At 45.0% G+C, this 25,073-nt stretch overlaps 1 protein-coding gene across 6 annotated transcripts in view; it reads right to left on the reverse strand.

Annotated features, from left to right (window-relative positions):
- Positions 1–5,203: 5,203 nt before the first annotated feature.
- The window catches only part of KIAA1143 (KIAA1143 ortholog), a 67,440-nt gene continuing 47,570 nt past the window's right edge, over positions 5,204–25,073 (reverse strand). The window contains exons 4-7 of one of the 6 annotated variants that reach the window (XR_008747290.1): positions 9,863–9,975; positions 9,599–9,755; positions 9,337–9,393; positions 5,204–6,154 (exon numbers count right to left, since the gene is read on the reverse strand). Coding sequence is in view for 4 of the 6 variants with exons in the window: in XM_013303062.3 (XP_013158516.3) it covers positions 9,650–9,755; positions 9,863–9,975 (219 nt within the window). In the remaining 2 variants the exon portion in view is untranslated. The other 5 variants (XR_008747289.1, XM_055804464.1, XM_055804463.1 and 2 more) reach the window with 5 other exon arrangements.

Below are 25,073 nucleotides of genomic sequence, written 5' to 3' on the forward strand. Positions count from 1 at the left end.
GGAAAACCTGTTCCATGAGGGCTCGACTCTGCCTTGAAACTTGATTAACTTCTACAGGAGACACTAATATAGCCTGGAAAACCAAGGACAGATCACTGGGAGGAAACTGAGGAACACACAGAAAACAGCTGCAAGGGACAGCTCTTCGTACTAGGGAAGCACCAGCCACTCCTTGATATTCAGATACCAGCTCCCTCCTTCAGCTGCAAACTGGAACTCAAACCTCTTTACCTGTGATTAATGCATTCACACCTCTAAAACTTGCAGCACTTTGAGTATGAAGTGAATTTGCAGGAGATTGACAACAATATCCATTAAATGCTTTGTGTTAAAAATAAAGATTGGGTCTCTGTGATACTTAGCCATTTCTGCCAGTTCTCTGTTCAGCATCCCTGTACAGTTAAAAATGAAAATTTTGTGTATGCCCAGGCTGTATCTGAGAAAATTAGCTTGCAACTGAGCCAAGCTGGTAATGATTTCTTTAAGTTCATACAAGTCTATATAATCTTATTATACCTATATATTACATATATAGATATATAATAATATATTTTATATCTATCTATCTATATATATATATCTTATATGATCTTTTGGCAGGGTCCACTCAACAGATCAGTCATTTCCACATCTGCCTGATAGGTCATGCACCAACTACCAGCATCAGTGCTGGCTCATCAGCACTGGATGATAACACGCCACGGCCTATGGTCAGAGCACTGGTGGCAAACAAAGGGCACTCAGTCCCTCGTGGCTTATTAGCTCCACCTGTACCCAGCCTAAATGAGCTGCCTGAGTTTTGTCTAGGAGCAACGGAGGGAGAACGTGACACTTCCAAGAGGCAGTTCATCCCTTCTGACCTACCTTAGGACAGGTCTCTCCACAGGCAGGTCACCTTACAGAGCTGCACTAACTGGAGACTTACTTAAGACAGCTGAACTGAACACTTTGCTTTGATCCAGTGCGAGTTAGACAAGGCATGCTTGGGATTACCACCAATACAACAGGAACTTTCAGGTAACTCGAAACGGCTCTAAGCCAGGTCGTACCCTCCTTCACATTGCTCTGCTTTGCTGCCCAATTCACTGTCTGAAGCAAGCGTTCCAGATTGCCAGAAATAACTGGCTATGCAGGTGAAATAAAAAAGATTGGCAACTCATTGCATTAACTGGAGGGTTAGGAGATCCCTAAAGCGTTGCTCTGTTTGTGCTCAAAAACACCTTACGCCCCTTTCAAATGTTGCCTAACCTCTAGACTAGCAAGACCCCCCTTCTGCTGGCTGTAACTCACAGGGAGGCTACCATACACTGACACCAGAGCCACACCACCCTCCAAGAAAGCACTTGAGCTTTTACTGCTCCAGATCAAGTTTTTTGCATATGGATTTAAATTTCCTTTGCAGGGCGAAATTGGGACTTTTTGGCAGATTTAACCTGTATTTTTCTTGCAGTAACATACAAAGATTTCTTTCAAGTGTCCCCCAGAATGCTTTTTATCCTTGAATTGCTGAAATAAAACTCAGCCTTAAAGGACTTTGAATTCCTTGAGGTCAGAGGAACTGAACATTTATTCAGTGATAGTAGTACCATTGCCCCTGCAATTAGAAATCATCTTCAGTCCATTAGATCATCAGGACAATGATATTCTGCATGACTTCAGATAAAAATCTGTGATGTGCTCTAATTTCCAGGAAATTAGTTATCTCTATTGGAAATGTTTCTTTAGGTCAGTGTTCAAGACCTATATGATGGCTTGCATTGCCATGAACAATGTGTGCATTTAAATCTGCAAGAGGATTTAGCAACCCTCTTCCAAACAACAATGTCTTGCTGCATGATGCCTACCATGTGAGTAAATCTCATGTGCCTTTCAGAGCTTGTGTGTCACCTTGTAGAAGGTGGATACAATCAGTAGCCACAAATACAGACTTAGAGGCCTCAGCCACGTACACATAGCTCTTACCACACTCAGGGGAGAGGAAGGTGTAAACAAAGGATCCCTTACATTTCTTCAGACTCACCCAGAAAATCCAATACAGTACATTCCCTAGGGCATCCATTGAGAAAGACCTTCTCTGCCATCCTCATGAAGGGCTGCCCATCAACTCTGAAGTCAGTGGGAGCCAGCCTCCACAGGGAGAACCAGGTCAACTTTATTACTTGGCAGTGATCAAAGTCTACTCACGGTTTCTGAGAGTCACAGATAAACACCAAGTCCCAATGGTTAAAGCTGTCTTAGTTCCCCTCCCTTCTGATCCTAGCACCTGCTAAAACTCTCAGGGAAAAAGGATCAGAGCTCATATTAACAATCCATACCATGCCCAGGCACTCGCCCTTTCCACTCCAAACCACCCAAGCTCCCAAGGCTTTCAGAAATCCTCAACCATACAATCCCAGCCAGCATCTCTAAATGAAAACTTTGCATGCTGTCCCAGTACTAACAGATTCAGGCTTCTGCCTGGCAAGGATAGAAGCTGGCTTAAAACATGAAGGTCAGTCAGTCGGTCAACAGCCATTTACACCAGAAGGCTGCTACTTTGAACAGCACTGGACCACACTGCTCAGATGTCAGCTTGGAGGCTTCTGCCTCCTCTGCCTGAATGGTGAGCGAGGGGCTCATGAGCTCTGGTCCCGAGAAGCACAGCCCTCCACCCCACCAGCAGTGCAGTGCAGCTTTCAATTTGCTTTTTCTTTAATAGCCTCCTTCATGCAAGCCACATCCCGGTGTGGCCTCTGGAGCTGAAAGATGTGGGAGGGCAAACCACATCTTCTGTCAGCCTGGAGAGCACTGGTGGGAAAGCCCATTGTATGGGGAACAGGTTAAAGCACTGTGTCAGAAAAGCAACAGCAGCAGGAGAGAGACGTTAAGCAAGAGAGGAAGGAATGAGGAAAGACAGGTCCAAATTGGTAGTAAATTACATTTGGAAGTAGCAATCCAGGTCCTCCTACTGTGCAGGTGTTCACATTTGTCCTTAAAACCTTCACTTATTATGTGTATACACATAAAAAATGGCCAAGGCATAGCAAACCTTGCCAGAAAGTGCACTTTTGGGAAGAGCAGAAGCACTGGCAAATTCAATCCAAATGTTATTGTTTCAAGTCCCACAAAGGGAGCAATTTTTTTTTTCCAGTGTTGAAACATTCATTGTCAACTTAAGAAGCATTTAATTCCTTCCAACACTTCTTTCTGAGATGACATTTCTCATTTTAAAAGCATCCCAAAACATGCAAAAAGTCTAGGCACCCCAAAATAAGTATTTTCTAAATAAAATGTTACAGGTCAACCCAAAATTATTTTTCCGGTTTGGTATTTTCCCAGATAGCCTAATAAAACCTTTGGGATTTGATTCAAAACCCAAATTCTTCTAGCTGAGCCAGAGCCCAGACAAACCCTCTATTTTCTGAGCTCTACTTGTATGGGATGTTTCCACCATGAGATCTGTGTTTAGTGCTACCAGCTTCTCTGGATTTATCAGACATAAGGTGATGTTACCCTGGAAGAATACAGGCAAGCCCATCGATTTTTTGACCATCCCAACATTTAACCCTCATACTGGCTGCAGGAGAACAGTGGGTCACAACTACTATGGGAGACAGGGAGAGCCGAGAGGAGATTTCAGACAGGACACATGGCAAGGAAGTAACTGGCATTTTGACAAGCAGAGAGGCAAAAGTGCAAAGCTCGGTCATACTAAGTCTGTGGCTGCTTTGTGTCACCAGAAGCAGTGGAGGGCCCACCAGAAGCCTGCTGGACCTTCTAGTGGGGGCAAACGTGGCTCTGACTCTGCCATCGCCTCAAGAGCACCTTCTCCATCCACACACCCCCATGCAATATGCGCACCAGACTCTTCTGATTCAGTGATGTATTTTTTTTTTTTTTTACCCTGAATTCTCAGATATCACATCCATGAGAGGGGGAAGTGTGGGGAGGGGGGTTTAATTGCATTTCTTTAAAAAATTAGGAAGTTAAGCTTATCTCTCTGCCTGCATATGGGGAGCCGTGTGTCCTGGATGAGTGAGCTGACACAAGATGGTTTCTAGGCAACTTCTGCAACTCATGTTGGAACAGGAATACGAATTAAAATTAAAAACAAAACCCAAACAAGTCAAACAAAACAAGTAGCAGCTACTCCACACAAAACCAGTTTTGACTGACTCGTAAGGTTCATGCAAGGTCTTTTGTGGGATTAGTATTGCTTTACTGCAAAGGAGAGAAAAACTGGCACCCCTGCACCAGCATCTATTGTGAGACACGTGATAAGCCTGTTTATGCGGACAACACACATCGCTCGTGTGTGATAAGAGGCCTGTCATGCCACTTCCATGCGATGATATTACTTGATCGCTGAAATGTCACAGCCAAGTGTTGCAGGAAGGACAGCCTGAGTACATCTAGGGGCTGGAAAACAGTGTCATTGGCTCCAGTTCTTTCCTCTTTCCCAAAGAATTTTGCTTTGTATTCATCGATTTCTTATACCTCTTTTTTCAAGGGTTTGGTAAACTTTAGGCAAAAAGTAATGTTCTTGGGAGCTGCCTTTGTTTGTTTCTTTTCTGCATAGTGCAGAAATGAGGAGGACGTCTCATCTGCTTAGGTTATTCTGCAATATTAGGAATCGATCACTGTGCTTTTTTAGTCTTAACCCAGGTTTCAGGATCAAGGTGAAGTGATCCCATTCCCCTCAAAATTTATTCTTCCAACATCTTCTCCAATTTATGGAACTACAGAGGTCTCAGACAGAACATAACCTCACCCACATAAATCCACAGTTGCGTCATTTTTCCAGTGTCAGAGTAAAATTTAGTCCTCAGAGCCACAGCTGAGAATTAATTGTTTCACACCCCACACTGTCAGTTCTGTTTCTGAGCCAGCATAACAAGGGGTATTGGATGTAGTGTTCACAGACTTCCCTCAAGTCATGGAGGGCAAGGAATGCCTTCCAGGGATTTTAATTATCAGGTTCCCATTCTGTTCCTGCATTTGCCAGCGTGAATGAAAAGCAACTGCCAAAGTCTGAACCTGACTGAGATTGGGACATTTGCATTGTCAATAAAGTTGCTAGCAGGTGTTTTACAACCCAGAAGCACCATCATTATTCAAAGTTTGTGTGTGTCCGTGTGCATGCATGTGTGTGTGTGTGTTCAGGTTTCAAGAAGGGGGATGCCAAAATCAAGTGAAGTGGTTAACAATCAGGCCTCCAAAGCAGTTCAATTTACAAACCACCTTTTTATTCCCCTCAAAGGCTGTATGGCACCATTTGCCTAAGAGTAAGACTCTCTTTCCCCCAAGAAAGCAGGTTATAAGGAGTGACACAACAAATTTTGTTGTTCGGGTGAAGTCAAAGCAAAGCAAGGTACAGTTAGAAAATAAAATCTCTAAGCCCAGCTCAAGCTTTCTTCCCAGCTCTAAAGACATCATCGACCTGCAAAACTGCTGGGCTTTCCTCCAGTAGTAAGTTACGTACGGACCCAACACCGGCTTTAGCAGTAGTGTGTTTTCTCTGCTCAAGAAGCCTGGGCATCATCCCAGATACTTGAAATCGCTCCATGTGCACCCAGCTCCCAATCCTTCACAGCTTCTGACAGACGGCCAGTGAGTGAGCACTCCTCGGGATGCCGATGGAAGTGGACTCGCCCCCAGGGACCAGGCTGTGCTGGATCGACACTCCTGGCGGTGACATACTCGGGCTCCATCATCCAGCAAGCAAGAGGGCTGGGCTTCCCTGCCTTAGACATTCTGTGCAGCAGAACCCTGCCTGTTGCTTCCACGGCTGCTCCTGTTGATGCTGGCTGGAGTTTGTAAACCCAAATTTAATCTCACTAGCACTTCATTCCCACGCATTTGGCCTCAGTTTCTGGAGTCAGCCAGTCCTTAGCACTGCTGGGTGACCATGCACAGACTTACTTTTTTAATGCCTCCCAGATTTCTTCATGGCTGTCTTCTTCAGAGTCCCCATGACCCACGCAGACCTCTAAGGCTTTGGCAGGCTCAGCCCAGCCTGAGTGAAGCTGAGGCAGACACTGAGGCTGGCCTCCTTTTCCCTGCACTCTTCCCATGTGTTCCCAAACTGACAGCTCTGCTCCCTGCAGTAAATACTGTCGCCTGCTATCATTGCCGGAAAGCTCGTTGCCCAACTTGCCTGCAGACAGAAAGGGGCCTGTATAATAAAATAAGGAGGAAAAATCAGCAACAAGGGCATGGTGTGACACTGATTATAGGGAGTAATGATAGCAGAGGCATCTGCGCTGGAATTCAGGACACTGCCTCTCCACTGCCAGGCTCTGGCCCTTCCAGAGGGATACACCCCAGGACCACATGAAGCGACTCACAGCACTGGGACTGAAGCGCTTGCCTTCTGCAGAGCCTCCTCCGCTCCTCACTACCTTTTAGTAACTTCCCACCATCCAGAAGATACACCAAGTGCTATTTTAGGGGATGTCTTGGATTAGTCACAGAGGTGGCATGAGAACAAGCAAATACAATTTCTCTTCTTAGGGATTCAAGCTACTGCCTCAGGAAGACTTACAAACAGCCCTCAGAAACCCAGGACTGGACAAACACAAAACCTAGATGATGCTTATTTTAGTTCTAACCCAGAATGAAGGGCACCAACTGGGCTTGAAGTGCACCATTATTAATATTAATATCATTATTATCATTATTGCTACTACTATTACTAATGCAGAGAGAGAATGCAGGTGGTACCCAACATTGCTCACATATTAGAGAAGCTAAGTGCTGTCCTGCATTACCTCTTGGAATTTTAGGTTTTCCAAGGGAACTAGCTTAGCCCTAGGTGAAAATTTAGCAGCAGGGCTGATGGAGCAACAGTTCCTCCAGCTGGCACCTTTCCCTTCCCACCCCCACTGCTTGGTGCAGGGCTGAAGCACTAGACCACCCAACACGATAGCAGTCGCGTGGTGATAGCAGTGCCCTTTGCACACCTCGGTTGGGCACCCCTGCCAGCACAAGGGGGAACCTGGCATGAGGTAACATTGGAAGATGCTCTTTGGAAAGGTCAAATAGGAGATTTATGGTTTGCAGAATTAAACCTCAAACCATGGGTGGCTCACATCTAGGTTCTATCGTATCTGTACCCCAACAGTCTGCCAGGGAAAGAGGGCTCCAAAAAGAGGTCTTAGTTTATCTCCACTGTGTAAGCAAATACATGGCTATGTATAAACAAGTGTCCCAGCAATGACTAGGTGTGTTTCAGAACTGTTTGGTGTTTTTAGGAATTTAAAAAACTAGTCACCCATGAAAGGCCTTTTCCATACCCTCCAATAAGCTACTCAGAGCTTTGTCATTTCTGTTCCATGAAGGAGCTATCTAACCCAAAGGCATGGCAGTCCCGTACAGGTTTTGCCATTGCAAGGATTTCACAGAAGATGGCTGATATTCACTTACTAGGTTTATTTGCCACCCACAAAATTTTCAGCATTCTCTGTTATGATATAAGCAAGCACAATTCTTTTACTGCAGATTAGAAATGGCTGCATAGAAGGATTTTGGAGTAAATATCTACCATTTGTTCATGCCTTTTTTGGGAATACTGGAGATTCACTTTTTATGTAACTTTTCCTTCTGGATCTTTGCAGTTTATCTCTTTTAGAGATCTGAGGACACTGCAAGATACAGGCACATCTGTTTCCTGAACCCAGACTTACAGGCAGTGACAGCTTGCTCTGTCTAATTGTATGTGTGAGTTTGTGGGCAGTAAAAATACAATTGGGTTATGCATACACACATACACACAGAATATTTCTATTGGTGGCTTAAGCTAAAGCCTTACATCAAACCACCAAAGGTATCGAAATCACAATTCTGCAGGCTCACCTCACATGTGATTTCAGCAGAATTTTACATCTTGCCTCATGGGTTGCTCTTGGTTGCATTTTTCTAAAGGAAAATTGTGAGTAAACTACAGAAGACAAGGGCTTGATTAGCTTTTGGAATCTGGTGCCAAATTTTCAGCAGTCTGAGTCAAAACAGGAAAAGAGGAGAGATGAAGATGATTTTTCGTCATGCTTGCTATTACGACTTAGAGATGGGATGCTCAGGGCTGTGTCATAGCACAAGCACTTCAGCACATGGTGCAAGTTAAACGGCACAGAGCGGTGTGGGTAACTGCCTGCCAAGTTATCAGATCATCAGAATAAATGCATAGCTGTGGTGTGAAGCATGCTGCATAAGGCTGCAGCGTTCTGTACCCTGCCATATCCCAGCAAAAAGCCATGCTTGTCTCCGCATAAAACAGCTCAGTCCACATGTAATGCCTGCAACAATTAACTTTTACATGTTAATTACTTTTCTGTCATCAATCTACTTCATTACAGCCCATTGCTCTGATTTTCATTGCTCAAGACTTAGTAAGCCAGATCCTCCTCTTTTTGTGGTTGAGGAGAAGGTAAGCACCACGTCTTGACCGCTTAGAGCACATATCAGGCAAGGAGTCCTGGGGGTGTGTGTTACTGCTTCAGCATTGCTGCCTCCGGTGAGAGATAAAAATGAGCAGAAGTTCATGTGAAACATCATTGTATGATGTTTTCAGCGACTAAACCTCAAAAGGTCTGCAAAACACTTCCAGGCAAGTTACAGATGGGTGACCATACCAACACCTCAGAGAGATGCTGAGCTGTTCAGTATCATTTCCTGAGGAACATTGGACTGCAAGAGGGAAATTCCCATAACAACATGAATGCGATTGATTAGATATCTTTCTGACCAGGCATTTCACACCAACCTGAGAATCCCAAACAATTTTTTACGCTAAAGGACAGGAGCAGCAAACCAGCATAAAAATATATTGCTTTTAAAATGCTTCATTTCCATTATATGTGGATTTTTCTAGAGGAATTCCATTGCATGGAATTCCATGCATAAGCTTACACCACTGGGACCAGAATCTGCCTGCTCCCCCCATAAGGAGGGCCCATTAAGACATCTTAATGTGACAGCATTGTGAGGGGCCTAAATATTAATAATTCCTTATTAGCAGCATTTTGAAGCCTTCCAAAGACCTGAAAGAAGAGCAGAGCTGCCTGGAGCTGCACAGGAAACCAAACTCATGGTCCTGTCCTGTCTTAAAATTTGTTCCTTCTCCCTAGTAAAGTGTTCATGTTCTTACTTAAAGGCATCTACAGGCAAATTGCTCTCTGCCCAGTCTAATGGACCAATTTCTGTGAATATAAATCTTGGGCTCACTTTTCTGACAACACAGGGCATTTCAGTGTAAGAATATTTTTTTTTTGAGTCATACAGTTTATTCTTTATATGAAAACAGTGTATGAAGAGGCACAGCAACCTTACCACAGATGTCAGCAGCTTATCCATACAGACCTTTCCAGAAGACAGTCTTCTTTCCACAGTCAGCTGAAGGGCAATAACAGACCCAAACTGTAATGAAGAAAAGCGAAGACTGAAAAACATCTATTCTGTGGGCTTCTGTGTTTAGCATCTGTAAAAGAACGTTGTTTTTCTAACAGCTGCTTTTTGCAAAAGGCTTTTACTGCAGACAAGATGCAAACTTTATTTTTTAACAGCTTTTAATGAAGCAGTTTCAGTAGTACAACAGGCCATCTTAGGAAGAGAAAACATTTACTTTATTGTTTCTGTGCCCTGCTTCTCTCTCTTTACGCTGGTGACTGACACTCTACCAGCATGCAGGATGTGTACCACCATCCCACGCGCAGCAGCATAAACGCAGATCTTCCTGAGACATACAGCCACCGTTGTTTTCCCCTGCAAGAGGGTTATATCTGTAGATATATGAAGGAAGAGAGAGTTTGGTCTCTACTGCTGGTTCAGTAAGAAAAATGTAATGCAGAGAGTCAGTGGGGGGGGGTGCAGAAGCCACTGCTGATACCTGTGTGAAGTGTTGCTTTTCACCCAGGATGGGTGGCCACTGTTTGAAGTTCCTGGGTTTGAAAGGAGTGGCTGACCTTGCTTTCTGCGCTTCTCCATGCGCTGACCTTGATGCTGGAAGGAAGGCAGAGCCATTAGCCACTTTTCCACACTGTGGTATTTGCCAGCTAAGTAGCAAGTGAAAAGTAGTTCTTAAAATGGCACCTGGGGTGGAGCTGGGGGGAAAGGAAGGTACCTGAGCAGGGTATTCAAGCGTCTTGCACCTGATAGATCAATCAAGGCTAAATTCAAAAGCAGATGTTTAAAAACTAAAATAAATTAAGATATTAAGGCCTGAATTTTTAGCATCTAACACAAGACGCTTGCATGAAGGCCCTATACGATCAATCTAGAACTCTTCATCGCTGGAAAGGAAAGGGAGAGCTATCTCCTCCTCCACCCACTGCCGAGGAAGCTCCCAGGAGCACTCTCCTCGTGGAGGACTCTCAGCTGAATGCTTGAGGCTAGGTGTTGGGAACAGAGGCCACGATTAGTAAACTCGGCTGTAGTATTCAGGCTTGAGTTTAGACAAAAACTCAGTCATAGGCCTCACTGCTCCAGTGATGGTGCAGCAGAAGTGTAGCTGCTGTGCAGGTATGATTCCTGCCTCCAGATGCTCTGCAATGTACATGGTGGTTACCTGCAGAAGAAGGAGCTGGAGGACTGGAAATAAGATAGTGGTAACCAGAAAGTACTGAAGCAAACACAGCTAGTAGAAGACAGCGGTCAGCATTTTCTAGCCTTCAAATCATGCGGTGAGTCACAGTCCAGCTTCCAGTGCACCAGCATCTCCCTTGCAGAGACCTTCATGGTCAGTGATGCTGAAACAAGAGGCCCATTCCCTGCTACAGTACCTCTTCATGCGGTGCCTTTCAGCTCTGTGGACCTGCCTGTATACGCTGTTGTGGAGAAGACCATGAGTTCATAAAGGCACCCTGTGAACTGCAGAGCCCAGTCTTGTCGACACCTGTCCTTCCAAACCCTCACTCCCACTGTGCTTTTTTCACACATATTTAAAGCTTCCTTTCATGTAATTGGCAATTTCCCTTCCCTCCCTCCTACAGGTTAGGTTAAAAGGGGCAGGAGGTCCTTTTCTGTATTGATTTGTTTACCTGACCTTTCAGATACATGCAGAGAAGATCAGCAAAAAGACACTGGAAAAGGAGCAGAACAAAACCACAGTGCTTGCTCTCGTTTAAAGAAGTAAAAGACAAACATGACACTTAGCATTGAGTAGAAAATAAACTGTCCACTGAAGAAAAGAAAGAAGCTGCTGGTACAGAGAAGGGACTGTGAGGAGTACTACGTTGCGCTGCAACACCGACGGAGCAGGTTAAGGAAATGAAGAGTCAGCCTTCAGAGAGCAGTCATGATCTCAGAGGGTTTGGGTTTTTTTGTTTTTGGTTTTGGTTTTTTGTGTGTTTTTTTTTAAGCAATGTAATTTAAAAAAGATAAATCCTATTTCCAAATAAAAGGAAATCAGATAAATTATTTTTAATCCTTGACATTTACACCCTGCTATTAAGCCACTCCCCACCACAGTGCACTCACTGTGTGTGGTACCGTTATACGTGCTGTGGATTTGGTTAGACATAAAGCAGATGCCCTGATTGCTAAAGCTCCCCTGACATTTTCTAGTGAGTGCATCATGGTGGTTTGACCAAATTCTAAGCTGGGTAGTAACATTTCTTTTCTTGCTTAATTCCTCCCATGCATTCAAAAAGGCTTGATACTCATCTTCCCTCCCATATCTTGTAGCACTGCTTTGCCTTGCTGTATTCCACACTAAAAGCAGACATAGCACAGCAACAAACGAAGCAATTGTTACAAAGCTTTTACCAGCCTCACAGGGACATGGTGAGGATTAATTAATTGCTTATTCAGAGCTTTTATATCCTAAGATTAAAAATGGTATAATCATAATAAAAACAGATTCCTACATTACCAGAATCAGTTACTAAAATCCCCAGTAAAGACAATACAACTTTCCTACAAAAGAAAAATTCAGGACTGTATTCCAATCTCACCCCTGCTGGGAGACACAAGAAAATTAACCCAGACTAACTTTTACGGTCAGTAAGTTATATCTCATTAAAGACCTGTATAATGTTCTCTTTCATAATTACACTGAAACAAATTAGGACCATTTAAATTCAAAAAAGAAGAATTTAAGGAATCCATCCATTTATGTGGCATTGCTAATCCACTTTGAATTCACACATTTAGTTAATTCAGATTAAGTCTTCCTCAGTGACTCTGCATAAGCAAATCCTCACTCTGAAGCAACCACCTCCCATCACAGATAAGCAGCAGCAGCTTTCTTAAGTTCAGTAACCTTGTGGATTTATGCGGTTGCACATGGGTGGTAGTTTCTTCAAAGCCTCAGATCTCTGGGATTCAGATCTGAGCTCTAGAGAAGTGAGGGAACTGCACAGGAGATTCCTGTAGCCCCTCATTCGAAATGTGACCCGGGATGGCTCCAAACCACACTCCAGAGACAGTGACCCTCGAGGGCTGTCAAGCAGCCAAGAGCAGACAGGCTGCAGGTCCTTCAGTGCCGGTCCCTCCCACACCCTGCCTATCCCTGATGCTCAGAGGCAGCAGAAGTTGGTCTCTCCATGCAAAATTCACTCCTTTGCATGCGAAGTCCATCCTAAAGGAATCCTTCATGAAGCACTTGTGTTCACATGGTCAGAATAAGATTTAGGAACGAGATGTCAATGTCCAGTTTTTGTACCATGAATACCTGCCAGGTCTTCAGGACCTCACTGCAGCCATAACTTCATTGTTTCAGAGAAAGAAATACTCTGTCAAAGTTTCAAGCCCTCTGAAAGATGGCACTAATCCACTCCACTATTACCCTACTACCAGGGAGGTCTGCTGACAGACACCAGCACGAGGGCAAAGAGCCCACAAATGGGAAACTGAAGCAGAGTACCCTGACACGCAAAAAGCCAATGCTCAATTCAAAACAGCCAAAACAATCCTTTCCTTGTGCCCCGAGGCAGTGAAATTCTCTCTGAGAGTGACATTCTTTTAAAAGAAGAGTAATCAAATATAAATGCTTTTCAGCGCCGAAGCTGACGCCTGCACCCACGATGCGCAGGGACGAATGCATCTGTAAGAAAACGCCTTTGTTCCTTTTGGGCTCACATCGGGGCAATGTGCTGTAGATGGCTGCAGCTCCTCTAGCTGAATGTAAAGGCGGTGCCCTAAAAAAAAGAAACCAACATTGCTTTTGTGTACAGTTAAATCTGGCTTGCCACCAGGGATTCGTTTAAGATACAGGGGGTCCTGAGGCTACCTGCCACTGATGTATTTTGAAGTTAGGGCAGATCTATTCATTTCTAAACAAACCTTTACAAATATGTTAAGCCATGGGAGGTGTTTAGGAGATTACAGAGGGGTGTTCATTAGAGCCGCTCAGCGGTGAGGAACTGAAGCACCAATGCATTCTGCTGAGAGAGGAACAAACACACTGCTCAGAGCAGGCTTGCAGATACACACACCACTATAAAGTGTTCTTAGTGCAGAGTTGTGTCCTTTTCAGTTTCTTTGCTCTAGCTTTTTTTGTGCTTTTTTCCTTCCTTTACTCACCTTCATTATTCCCAGTTGCTCCTCTGCCTTTACCTCGCTGTTTTCCCTCTTTCCTTCTCCCCTCCAGCTGTGAGGCTGCTCTTCCTCCCAGGTCGGAGCAGTCCTAGCCGTACAACAACAGCCACTCTGAAACTTCCCTAGCTTTGTGGTCCGCTCTGGCTGGACCTGAACACTTTCAGACACACAGGCCCAGGTGCGTGTCAACCCACACACTACCTGTACTTTGCATCACTGACTAGTCACCCTAAAAGCACTATTTTTCTTCTCCCAAGACAGATAAACAGGTCCTGCAGGGTGATTCATCCCACTCTCATTGCCTGCTAGAGTGGTCTCACTTCCACTGGCTGTAGGTGCTATAGCTTAGGTGGTGCTCTTGAATCAGGCACTTTTATTAGATTTCCCTTTATTTAAGGGTAGCCAGGATGAATCTGGGCTTCACACCCTTCCAGTTTGCTGTACCCTTTGCAGTAGGCTTGAGGCTGATGTATTTTTTTTTTGCCAACTCAAGCTCAGGATAAATATAAAATCTGGATTCACTGAAGCTGTATACAAGTAGTCTGCACTGTGTTCAGTCCGTTTCTAACTCTGGAGATGCTCAAAGCCACTGTCAGCTGCACAAACAATCTATGAATTCATATTCTGTGCGTTTTTGAGGACAGGGAACAATTACTATACAATGCCGCACATGTATTATTCAAGCTCCTGAAGCCACCCAGCTGGCAAGACAACAAAAGAGCAAACGTTTTGCAATAAAGTTCATTTTAATTGAAAGACCAAAGAGTCACATGTGCCTCTCCTTTTAGCCTTAAGGACAGCAGTAAAACTAATGTCATTTTCAGATCCATTTCTATTAAAAAGGGGGCGAGGGTGGGCTTTGCCTTCTATCAGAGAGCCATATTCACTTCTAATGCCCATCTATGCTACTCAACCATTACACAGGGGAATCCATTTTGGTGAGACTATGTTGATGTATAATTTGCATGTTATGGATTATATGGCCTGTCACCTCAACTGTTAATCTAGATATTACTAAACACAATAAAGATCATGTTCTGCAAATTCAGTCCACATTCATGACAGCACTATACAGAATCAGTGCTGGGTGGGAAGCCCTTTGGTTTGTTATCCTTGGCATAAAAAATAGCTCAGCAAATAAATTAACTTAGATTCTCTGACACAGAGAGAAGTGTACACATGGCTGTCTTCAGGGCAAACTCATGCACCAGGCTAGATGTCAGGATGGTGACATTTCTTTCTTTTTTCTTTCTTGGTTTAACAAATCATTATAGGCAGTTTTGCACAGTTCATGTCCATAGTTTTGCACAACTCAAGGCTGAAGTCCCAAAGTGACCAAAACCACTGGTACAGCCTGTTAGAAGCACACATATTTATGAGGACAAAGCCTGTGAGCTCAGAAAGAGAGACCCAGATGAAGCCAGCCTCTGGCTAACTAACTGCTGCATCCCTCGATGTGCAAACCCGTATGCTATAAGCTTCATCCTTCCCATGCATTCTCCTGGAGTGACCTGCTGTTATTAATAGCCCGCTACCGTCAGGGTCCAGTGTGGCGTATCAGAGAAAAGGACTTTGCTCCCTTTTGGAATAGGCAGGCAGCTACAGCATTCCCTGCCCAGCTCCTCTGAGCTGCTCGCTATGCTGTACTCCATCCACGCAAGGGCAAATTTCATGGCCCCCTTCATTGGTTTAAAAGGGTGTGCAGCAGATGACTTAGGTAGAAATAAAATGTGGATTCACCATAGTGGGATGGTTGTAGTAGATACAGACTTCCATGCCTGCTGCAAATGGCTATTCTCCTGGGCAGCCGCGCTCCCTGGGAAACCGCTCTCCTGAAGCAAGGAAAGGGATATTCCCTGCAGGAATGAGCTCTGACTTCTTGCCAGGACAACAGGATCTGCTTGACTAGACAAAGTTTTTTTGCCCATACCCTATAGACAGCACTTCTGCTTTGCTGGGGACCTAAATCCTTTATTTAGGGCTGACCCTTGTTTGACCAAGTCAATAGTCCCACTATCTCCAGGTAGCACAGGATCAGGCTCTTAATCTTTCAACACATTCAGGAGCACAGAGGTCACTGAATTTCAGTCTTTTACTGAAATCTCTGGCTAGTGAACCACGGTTTGCTCTATCCTGAGATCCCTGTAGCACTTTATTTCAGATCTCAAAAAATGCTCACCAAATTGAAAGTTGCTCAGATTCCTTTTCACTTTCTTTTCTTTCTTTTTCAAAAGGTGGAAGTTTTGCTTTTTTGTTTCTTTCTTTCTTTTTTTTTAGCTTTGGAAATGGATTGTTTCTGCATAGCTAGTTGCAGCATTGGTTCCTCCCTTCTGTCATGCAGGGTTGATATAGATACTTTAATAATGCTCTAAGACTGCATCTGCCCTGTACCAGAAACCAATCTTTAGTTTTGTTCTGCAAAATATATATGCATTGCTCAATGTTTGCTGGCCTCTGGTCAAAGAAAGTAAAAAATGAGCACGAAAAATCTGAGAGATGGGAGAAAAGAGATCTTTTGGATGTGAAAACATCACTGCTAGCAATTTCAAAACCTCGCCACTTGCCCCAGCCCCTCCAAACCCTGTCCCACTCCTGCCTTCCAGGATATCATCAGTCCTGGAGGTGAGGAGAAGACAAACAAACGACAGATACTGAACTCTGGCTTCTGCAAACAGTCCAAGGACAATCTGCTCCTTTCCAGACCACTTGGGGGGGAAAAAATACCCTTCAATTTTTTAAGTGCACATTTTGTATTTAAAAGACCACACACAGTCCAGAGCTTTGAAATTATATTGTGGGATTCAAAAGGATATTTTCTGGCCATAATGATTTATGGTGCTGCATCAGAGTCCTCTTTGAAGGAATGAGGTGAAGCCAAGTGGCTTTGGCAGGAAGGGAAATGACCATCCAACGGTATGTTCAGACATCAGGTTTAAAACAAGTAAAGATGCAAGCATCACCACAGGATGTTGCAAAGATCAGAATTATAAAAAAGTTAAAAAATGGGATTAGACAAATTCGTGGAGACTGGGCCCACTGGCAGATATTAAACATGGGGATCTGGCTGCAGCCTCTGGCTTGTGAAGTTCCCGAATTCACTGATTGCCAGCAACTGCGAGGTTTTATAGAATGAAAATGTCTCTGCATGCCCTGTTGCTGTAGCCTTTCCACACGCAGCTGCCACCCACAAACAGGCGATGTGCTGGTGCAGCCCGGGGTCTCCTGCCACCGGGGGACACGCTGACTTGCCCTGCTGAGCTGCCCTGGGCTGTGGAGGCGAGTGCGGCTGGCTGGACAGGGGGGCCTCATCCACTGCACGTACAAAGCTGCTCAGTGGACACTAAACACAGAGCAGGTGGGAGGGAGTGCCCTGCGCTGTGCTCGCTCAGGAGCAGAGCAGGTCCGTGAGTCCTAACGCAGCTCCCAGGAGGCTGAGAGCCACAAGAAAACACTAGGTTTCCTGCAGGACTTCTGGCAAAAAATACACACACTCCCCCCATAAAGTCTCTAAGACTGAACACCATCATTGCAGCGTAGTCAGCAGGAGTCCCCTCTACAAATCCAAAATACAGCCCAGGACCGCGAGCTTGTGCAACAATATCCTCATTCACATGGGCGGACAAAAAGCATGGGGAGAGCCTCCGGGCTGGGGAAGCTGTGCTCAGTGGAGAGCCTTCCCCCAGGCTCTCCAGCGATGTCCCCAGGTCTCCACACCTCACCGAAGAACACCACAGACGTATTTTAAGAAGACATACAATTGAGATCAGACTTCAAAAATACCCACTAGCGTCTGTAAAACAGACACTCTGGCTGCGAGGAGCCCCCCAAGTGATGCAAAGTGCCCAGTGTTGGCGAAGACCCTGCCCCGGAGGTTACCTACCCAGGTGAGAAGGGGCACCTCCTCAAAGCCTAGCCCCCTTCTTCAGTGAACAGCGTTTGAAAATCTGGTTCTGGCTCAAAAAATCCACTGACCAATCTCTGCATTTTAATAACGTGGCAGCAGAGTCATCCTGCATTTTGAGAAGTTGTTTTTGTTCTTTTTTCAAGTAAATGTTCCTTCCCTAATACCTTATGCAAGCAGACATTAATGCCAGTCCTGTATAGCACCTGTAAGCCATCTGGAAGATGAATAGCTACACAGATGCGAGCAGCCTACCCTAAAGTTACGGCAATGAGAGATAATGATCCTGGCTGCAAAGGCAGAGCACTGTTCTCATCGCCATCTTTTTAAAGTCTTCTCTCAGCCATAACTTTTCTCCCAGCACTGTCACACGAAGCCTGGTCTCACTTCTCATGTTTACACAGGTGTAAACCCAGGAATATACTCATTACAGTTGGTAGTTGGGCTTTTCCTGCTTTCTCAAGCAGGTGAGCGGCATTTTACCAATTCAATGGCAGGGTCGCTTTGTTGGCTAGCAAAACAATGAAAGGGACTCGCTGGACTCTGGTGAGGCGGCGCTTTAGCCCACACATCTTCCAGCACCCAGCAGTAAATGTCACCACAGAGGGCAATGGCAGCAAACAGTCAGACGGTCCCCAAATCAGCATGTTAGTGTGTGCCAGTGGCAAACAGCTGGAGCACGGCCAGCCCTCTTACTCACCCCCTCCTTGATTGCTACAGCTTGTACCCAACTGTAAAAACACCAGGCACTGCTTACGTGTGAGGCGGCAGAGCCTTAAGAGAGGTGAGGTGCACCGAGGAAAAAAGCCGACGCCATGACTAAAAGAGGTGCTGGGGACCCTGGGGACATGGGTGCTGCGTGCCACCAGGCAGTTCAGCTCTCAGTTCTGCATGCCTTCCCGCACCACAGCAGCGGTAGGAGGCTTGGGAATCCTGCAACTTTTTTAATTAGATTGTGATGCACTGTAAGCTTTTGCTTTAACAGGTCTGGATGAGTTACCATGCACAATGATCTGCTCAAAAGTCACCCCGATATTAAAAATGACTGGAAAAAATACACCTAGAATTCATTTTAATGTGCAGGAAGAGGAAGGAAGCAGCCTTCCTGGGTAGTGCAGGTCCTGGGAGGAGTAGGGGATGCTGCAGTGAGGCTTTAGCAGACGTTTGGGGAATCATCTATGGCTCCAATAGCCAGCCAGGCTTGATTGGGTTTGTCAGGAGGCCAGAAAGCACTGCACTGGTGCTTTTTTTTAAAATAACAACAAGGCTGGTAAGAACTGGTAGGGCTGTCAGAGTAAGGCTGCTGGAAAGGCCGGGGTGGTCCCCAGTCTCATAAAATCTATCCCAATGGGAATAAGTAGGACTCATCTCACTATTCACGTTGCATCACAGAAGTCTGCCACAGGGAGGTTGTGGAGTCTCCTTCTCTGGAGACATTCAAAACCCACCTGGATGTGACTGTGTTCAACCTGCTTGAGAGAATCCTTTAGCAGGTTGGTGGACGAGATGACCTCTAGAGGTCCCTTCCAACCCTGACCCTTCTGTGACTGTGTTTCTGTGACCCAAGCCTGTTATGTGTATGCTGACTGTAATGGAAGCCTAAGGTCACTGCTGCAGAAATCTGGGACAGGGAAAACCTTCTTCAGGTGGGTAAGTCCCATCCAGTACTCCCTCTAACTTCTTTTGGCTTGAGCCTGCCATCCAAGCAGAACTCACACTCCCACAAGCAGGTGTTCTCAGCAGAGAGGGGATCCCAAACCCCATGCCAATTCACCCAAAGCACTGTACCCTAAACACAGGGAAGCGCTCTCCTGCACCCAGTGCTCCTCTAGCAAATCCTCTCCGTAGCACCAGCCAATTCCCCATCCTTCCACCAGGGAGGAGGTATGAGAGCAGGAGAGCAAGCACACAGCCAGGCTGTGATCATAATGCAAAGGAGGGACCAAAGAGCACTTTCTAAAAAGGGGGTTACCAGCTACGTGCTAGCCGCCTGCCAGCCGTACTGAGTTGTGTAGTGGTGTGCCTAGCACTGCACCCCCAGAGACATAATTTGCAGAGGCTGCAAATAATGAAGAATATCTAAAAAAAAAATAAATAAAATCTTATTAAAAATTTAGCTTTTTAAAAGGATTTCCTCAGTCATCCCATTTCACGTCTTTGACCACGGAGTAAAGGCAAGAGCCAGTTTCTTGTATATCTGCCACCACCACCACGATGACATCAGTAAATTCCCTGCAGGCTCTTTGTGAACTGCCTCTGTCTGCAGCTCCTGCACAGCACAAGCAGATCTTAACATACATCAGCAGATCCACTAGACCTCACTCCTGCTGTCAGCCCCAAGACATCACCTGCCATCCTCCTCCATCAACATCTACTTGCCTTTGCCACAAAACACCAGCCCGTATAACTCTGCAGGATGGATTTCTTTACTGGGAAGAGTCTGCCTCTCCACATGGTCTTTTCCCCTTGCCTTGCCAAGTAACAGACAAGTTCTCCAGGTGCCTCTGGCAGAGGGCAACCAGAGAAAGCAGCAAAGGAGCTGCTGAGCCAGTTCTTGGTCTGCTGCAAGCCCCAGAGGGATTTAGGGAGATGCACAAGATGAAGGAAAGCCTGTGCACTAATGGTCTCATGTGCTAGGACCAAAATAACTGCCTGCTCCTCTTGAACACAACTCCCACGTACCCGGCTTTAACAACATAGCACACACCTTTGCGGTAGTCATGAAGATGCGCTCTGACCTTGAAGCCAGGGCTCTTCCAGACCTGGACATGCCACACCCGTTTGCAGGGAAGTGAAATGTGGGACCTTGCTAACCTTTCGTGCCTCTCCACTGCAGATTCAACAGAGACAGCGTGTGCAACACACCGAGCCAGATACCTGACCCCCTCCCCCCCGAGCACTCCACAGACACAACCCCAGAGAGACCTCCAGCTGAAAGCACACAAGGAGGGGGATTAGCATGCCACAGATACCCCTTTTTTTTCCCTCACCATGCCTTTCCAACCTCTGTACATGACACGTACAGCTAATCATGATTGCTCCCTTTGATACTTAGTGATTTGCATCCTTTTGGTAATTATCCCATCACCTGCACAGAGCAGATAATTCAGTGGGCCTGCTGGTGCTGTTCAGCAGCCACATCCCCGGGTTATAAAGTGAAGTGCTGAGTGGAAAATTTTAATGACTAGGGGCTGGTGAAATCTTAAATTGATGGCAATATATGGTGAAGTCTCTTAAATAGTGTGAAATGCCCTTTTGGCTGGAAAAGGCTGGATGAACCTGTGGTTGATAAGTTGTTAAATTACATCCCATGGCTGACTGCTTGTCTTGGGAAGGTACCAAATGATAAGTGCGCAAATTATCGTTACAGCACAGAGTGAAACTATTTCCAGCAGAGATGATTTGATAAAAGAGAAGTTATTTATCATGATTAAAAATGGTACATTTGTACTTCTCCACATTGAACAGATCCTGAACTGGCAATCATCTTCTGCAAAGGTACCTGAGCCTGATTTAATGGTGGGGGGGTTTCTCATGGAGAAAGAAGATTTTAATATCTAAATTGCTGTGTTTCTCAGAATTATTTCCTTGTTCATTGCACGCAGCTTGATTTCAATTTTTTTCCACACCCTTTTGTCATATTTAACTTTTCCTAAAAAAACCCAAAGAAGCACTCTCTCAAAACCAAGGAGGAAACAGGCTGCTACGTGCAATGGTAGCGAACAGCTTTGCCTTCTACACCTTCATTTTGGGCGCCGCAGAGACAGGCAAGGCTTAAATTAATTTTCAGTGACTGGCTGCTCAGTGATGGAGGGAATTAGGTGGTAGAGTCAGTTTTGTTGGAAGAGACAGAATGACTTCGTTTAGCTACCATAGCTGGCAGCTAGCCACTAGCCACTGCCCAGTGACCTTTTGAACCTCTCAGGAGATGATAGCTTATATAGCTTATATAGTTTATATTATATATATATATATATATATAATGAGCTTCCCATACAGCTCTACAGGGTACCAAAGCCATGCTGAGTAAGGTGAAGCTGGCAACATTCGGTGAGTTTAATGGATAAATGAAGGGTGTTACTGCGCAGTACCATTATTGCAGGATCCTTTAGCTCAGGTCAGTTAAATGAAACAGTTAGGTGGGACTACCTATAGAGAACTGTAACTACCACACGAGCTGGCGAGAGGCTTCGCTGGCACCGTTATACAGTAGCCCTTGCATGGGGAAGAGCCCGGTCATATTCCCAAACCATTCTCTTTCCCATTCTTTGAGGTCATAAGGGACTTGGCCATTTTTTCTTCCATGAAATGCATGCAAACTCCATCTCATGATAATGTTACACTTATAGTCCACCAAAGCAGCTAAACACATCTGGGCCAAATACAAGAATGACCGCTATGACTTCAGTGGGACTGCCTCACATGTGCAGAGTATGTGAAACCTAGTCTGCGGAACTAGAACCTCTTTCCAGTATTTCTTGAGGTCTTCTGAGGAAGATGTCATTGTTGACATTTTGGCATTAACTCACAACCCTGCTGTCTCCTATTAGTAAAGTAGAAGCTGGTTAGATTTGATTATCAAATCACCTAATCTAACTTTCCCTCTAGTATGGGCCAAGTGCTAATATGGGTGAGATATTTACCCTTCTGCAGTTCAGCTGAGCTCACCTGCATCTAACTACAGTGCCCCTTTCAACACAGCCTCAGCCTTGAACTGAAGTCTTCCAGAGAGATGATTCAGCACCAGTGTAGGCATTTCAAACAAAAGTACCTTTGAACAAAGGGAAAGAATTTCCATCCATAACTCTATGATGACAATGCTGCAGCACCTAGAGCACTAGTGCTTTCCAAAGCTCTATCTAGCACCATCCCCAAAGGGAAGAAAATGTCATCCTGCACTGGCATGATTCCTTCTGGTAAGATCCCCATCCAAGAACTTTGTGAAGTTTTTCTCCTCTTGTATTGGAGGAGGTGAAATGCTATTACAGATTACTCCATTTGGTATTTTTTCCTTTCTTTCTCTGTTTACTTATATTTCAAAAAATGCTATGCCCATGAAAGTTAAACATTCTTCGAGATTTTCTGATGCTCAGAACAGGTAAATCCCCAATAACAGTTTATTCACAGGGAGTGTATTCAACAAGACAAGCTTAAAAGAAGAGCCCTGGAATTCAAGATCAATTGGAGAACCACAACTTTTTTCTTTAAATCTGCATACTCACCAGCCAAACAAGCACAGGGCAGCAGTCGTATTTCATAACCAGGTTCTCACAGGGCTCCTCACGCTGCTCTGACAGGAGACAGCATGCAATATTTGTCTTCAGCTGCACCTCAGTATCAAACCCGGCTCCATCACGCCCCAGCAGACTTGTGTCTTCTTAAACCAGGGTCAAATTTGGCCAAGAATCTTCAGTGAGAGCAGCACATAGATAGCCCTGAGCAAAACTCAGTCCTGTCAAAATGTCTGGTTTTCCTCTCCATTAAAAAATCATGTCCCAGCATATAATCACGCAACTGGCAGAATGTGGATCTCCTTTAGCATGCAATTCATCAGAGACCTGCTTCTTCCGTCTTGACCTCTTCTCTTTGGAGTGAAAGACCAGATCTCTCAGTTCACCCCTGGCACAACTGGGGGCTTGTGCAGGAGTGGGTCCTCATCACCAAGAGCCTTCTGTGCCACAGAGACCAAAGGATAAAGTGGTACCCAGGCCCTCGCTACCCTTACTGACATCACCTGAAAAGGGTCCAGATGCTTAGAGCAGGAATTGCCGAAGGGACATTTTTGGTGACTTCCCCGCTTTGCTGAAGCACAAATGCTTTAAGGCAAATTACCTTCCATGAGAAAAGTTCCATGAGAGAGAAAATACTGGGGTGCTGCCACAGACTTGATTAACTCCTGCTGTATGACAAATCTTGTCGTGTAGTGGTGAAAAAAAAAGGTGGGTGAGCTCACCTATTCAGTGTACATCAAAAAAGGGCAAACTATATATTGCTAAATGGGGTGCTGAGCAGCCCTGCTTACCTTCTGCTAGGCCCTTGGGAAGGAAAACTCGGGGTCATCCACAGCTCTGGACAGGAGTCAATAACCCAATAACCTGGCTGCCCTTCCATTTCCCAGCTGGGCACCTCCTCATCCACCACCATCACCAAGTTGGAAGGGAGGAATGAAAACAAATGGAAAAACTCAGAAACTGCTCAAAAATTGGAATTCTCCTCCTACAACTGACTTCATTAACCAGCACTTTAACAGAGTCCGGATTCCTTACAAAGACATGACAGTCCTGGATATATTAAAATAAGTCCAGCTGTTCGATTCCTAACAGTGCTTAGAAAACTCACCCAGGTCCAGCTGAGCAAAACACTCTCCTACTTGTTCAGCTTGAGGTACGCTTAGAGGAATGGGGCTGGATTAAAGCAAGTGTTTAAAATAACGCATATGAACAATTGGTTTGCTAATTCGGGCTTTTAAAGTTGAAAAGATCCTTTTACAAACTCAGGGAGGACATAACAATTCTGATTTCCAACGGCATCACTAAGTGTAATTGCTGTCAGATATTTATGAATGGTGAATATAGGTGCAGCAGGTAACCTAGATCTTCACTGACTCAAACTATACACCATGAGTAGTAGTTTCAGCCCTCATGCGCTAATAAAAAATCCCATGCTCCATTTGTTTCTCCTCCCCTGTGTCTCCCTTGTAGTAACCCAGGGCAGTGATGGAAAGCAAGCTAATACTCACCCCAGTTTCCTAGGATTCCTTTACAAGACCCTAGAGTAACAGGGCAAGCTCTTAGCGGCATTCCTCATTAGTTATTTGTCCCCACGGGGGATGAAATGAATTTTCATCCTCTTGACTCACAGAGCTGGAGAGCAAGGGCCTTGATCTCTGCTTGGGCATCTGCAGTGCTACCTGCAGCAGAGGGAATGCCACAAAGCCAGAAAGCAGTGGGAATGCAACAGTACATCCTAAAATGGATTAAGAAAGATCATAATGCATCAGAACAAGGGTTTGTCTAGCCCAGTAGCCTCTCGGACAGTGGTCAGAAGCAGATGTTTAGAAAGAACAGAAACAGGGTTTCTGAACAATGACCTTTCCCTGATACGCTCTCTCAGCTTCTGCCTGTCAGCAGTTTAGGCACTTTCTGGGTCTCAGGTTGTATTTTAGTTATCAGTAGATTCATCCTCCCCATTTCTACTCAAAACACAGCAATCTGAGCAGTTTCTGTCATATTTGAGTTACCAGCATGAAAAACTGAGGACTTACTTGTTCCACTATTTCAGGGAATCCAAAAGGACCAAGTTTGCAGGCTGATGTAGCTGATCAAGAATGAAACAAACAAAAGATGCTTATCACTTATCCTGTCAATTTGTTTCCTCTCCATCCTACCAAAGGACCTTTGCTGAGCAGCCACTCATGCTGTTGCCTATGTTCCTCCAAGCCTCTTCCTTCCCCTACAGTGTCTGCTTGCAAGTTCCTGAGGGTAGAGAGCAATGTAGTTGTACTCCGAGGGGTCTAACAAGCTCCTGGTAACTGGAAAATATATTTACTGATAGCCCTGTCTAGTCTATGCTATTAAAGTATGCACAGCTGGCTAAAACTCACCCATATTCTGCTCGGCAATTCACTTGAGATGGTTGACAACCAGCACGTAAATGACAA

This window comes from Falco peregrinus, chromosome 5 (genome assembly GCF_023634155.1).
Source record: "Falco peregrinus isolate bFalPer1 chromosome 5, bFalPer1.pri, whole genome shotgun sequence".
In the NCBI taxonomy this organism is placed as follows: Eukaryota; Metazoa; Chordata; class Aves; order Falconiformes; family Falconidae; genus Falco; species Falco peregrinus.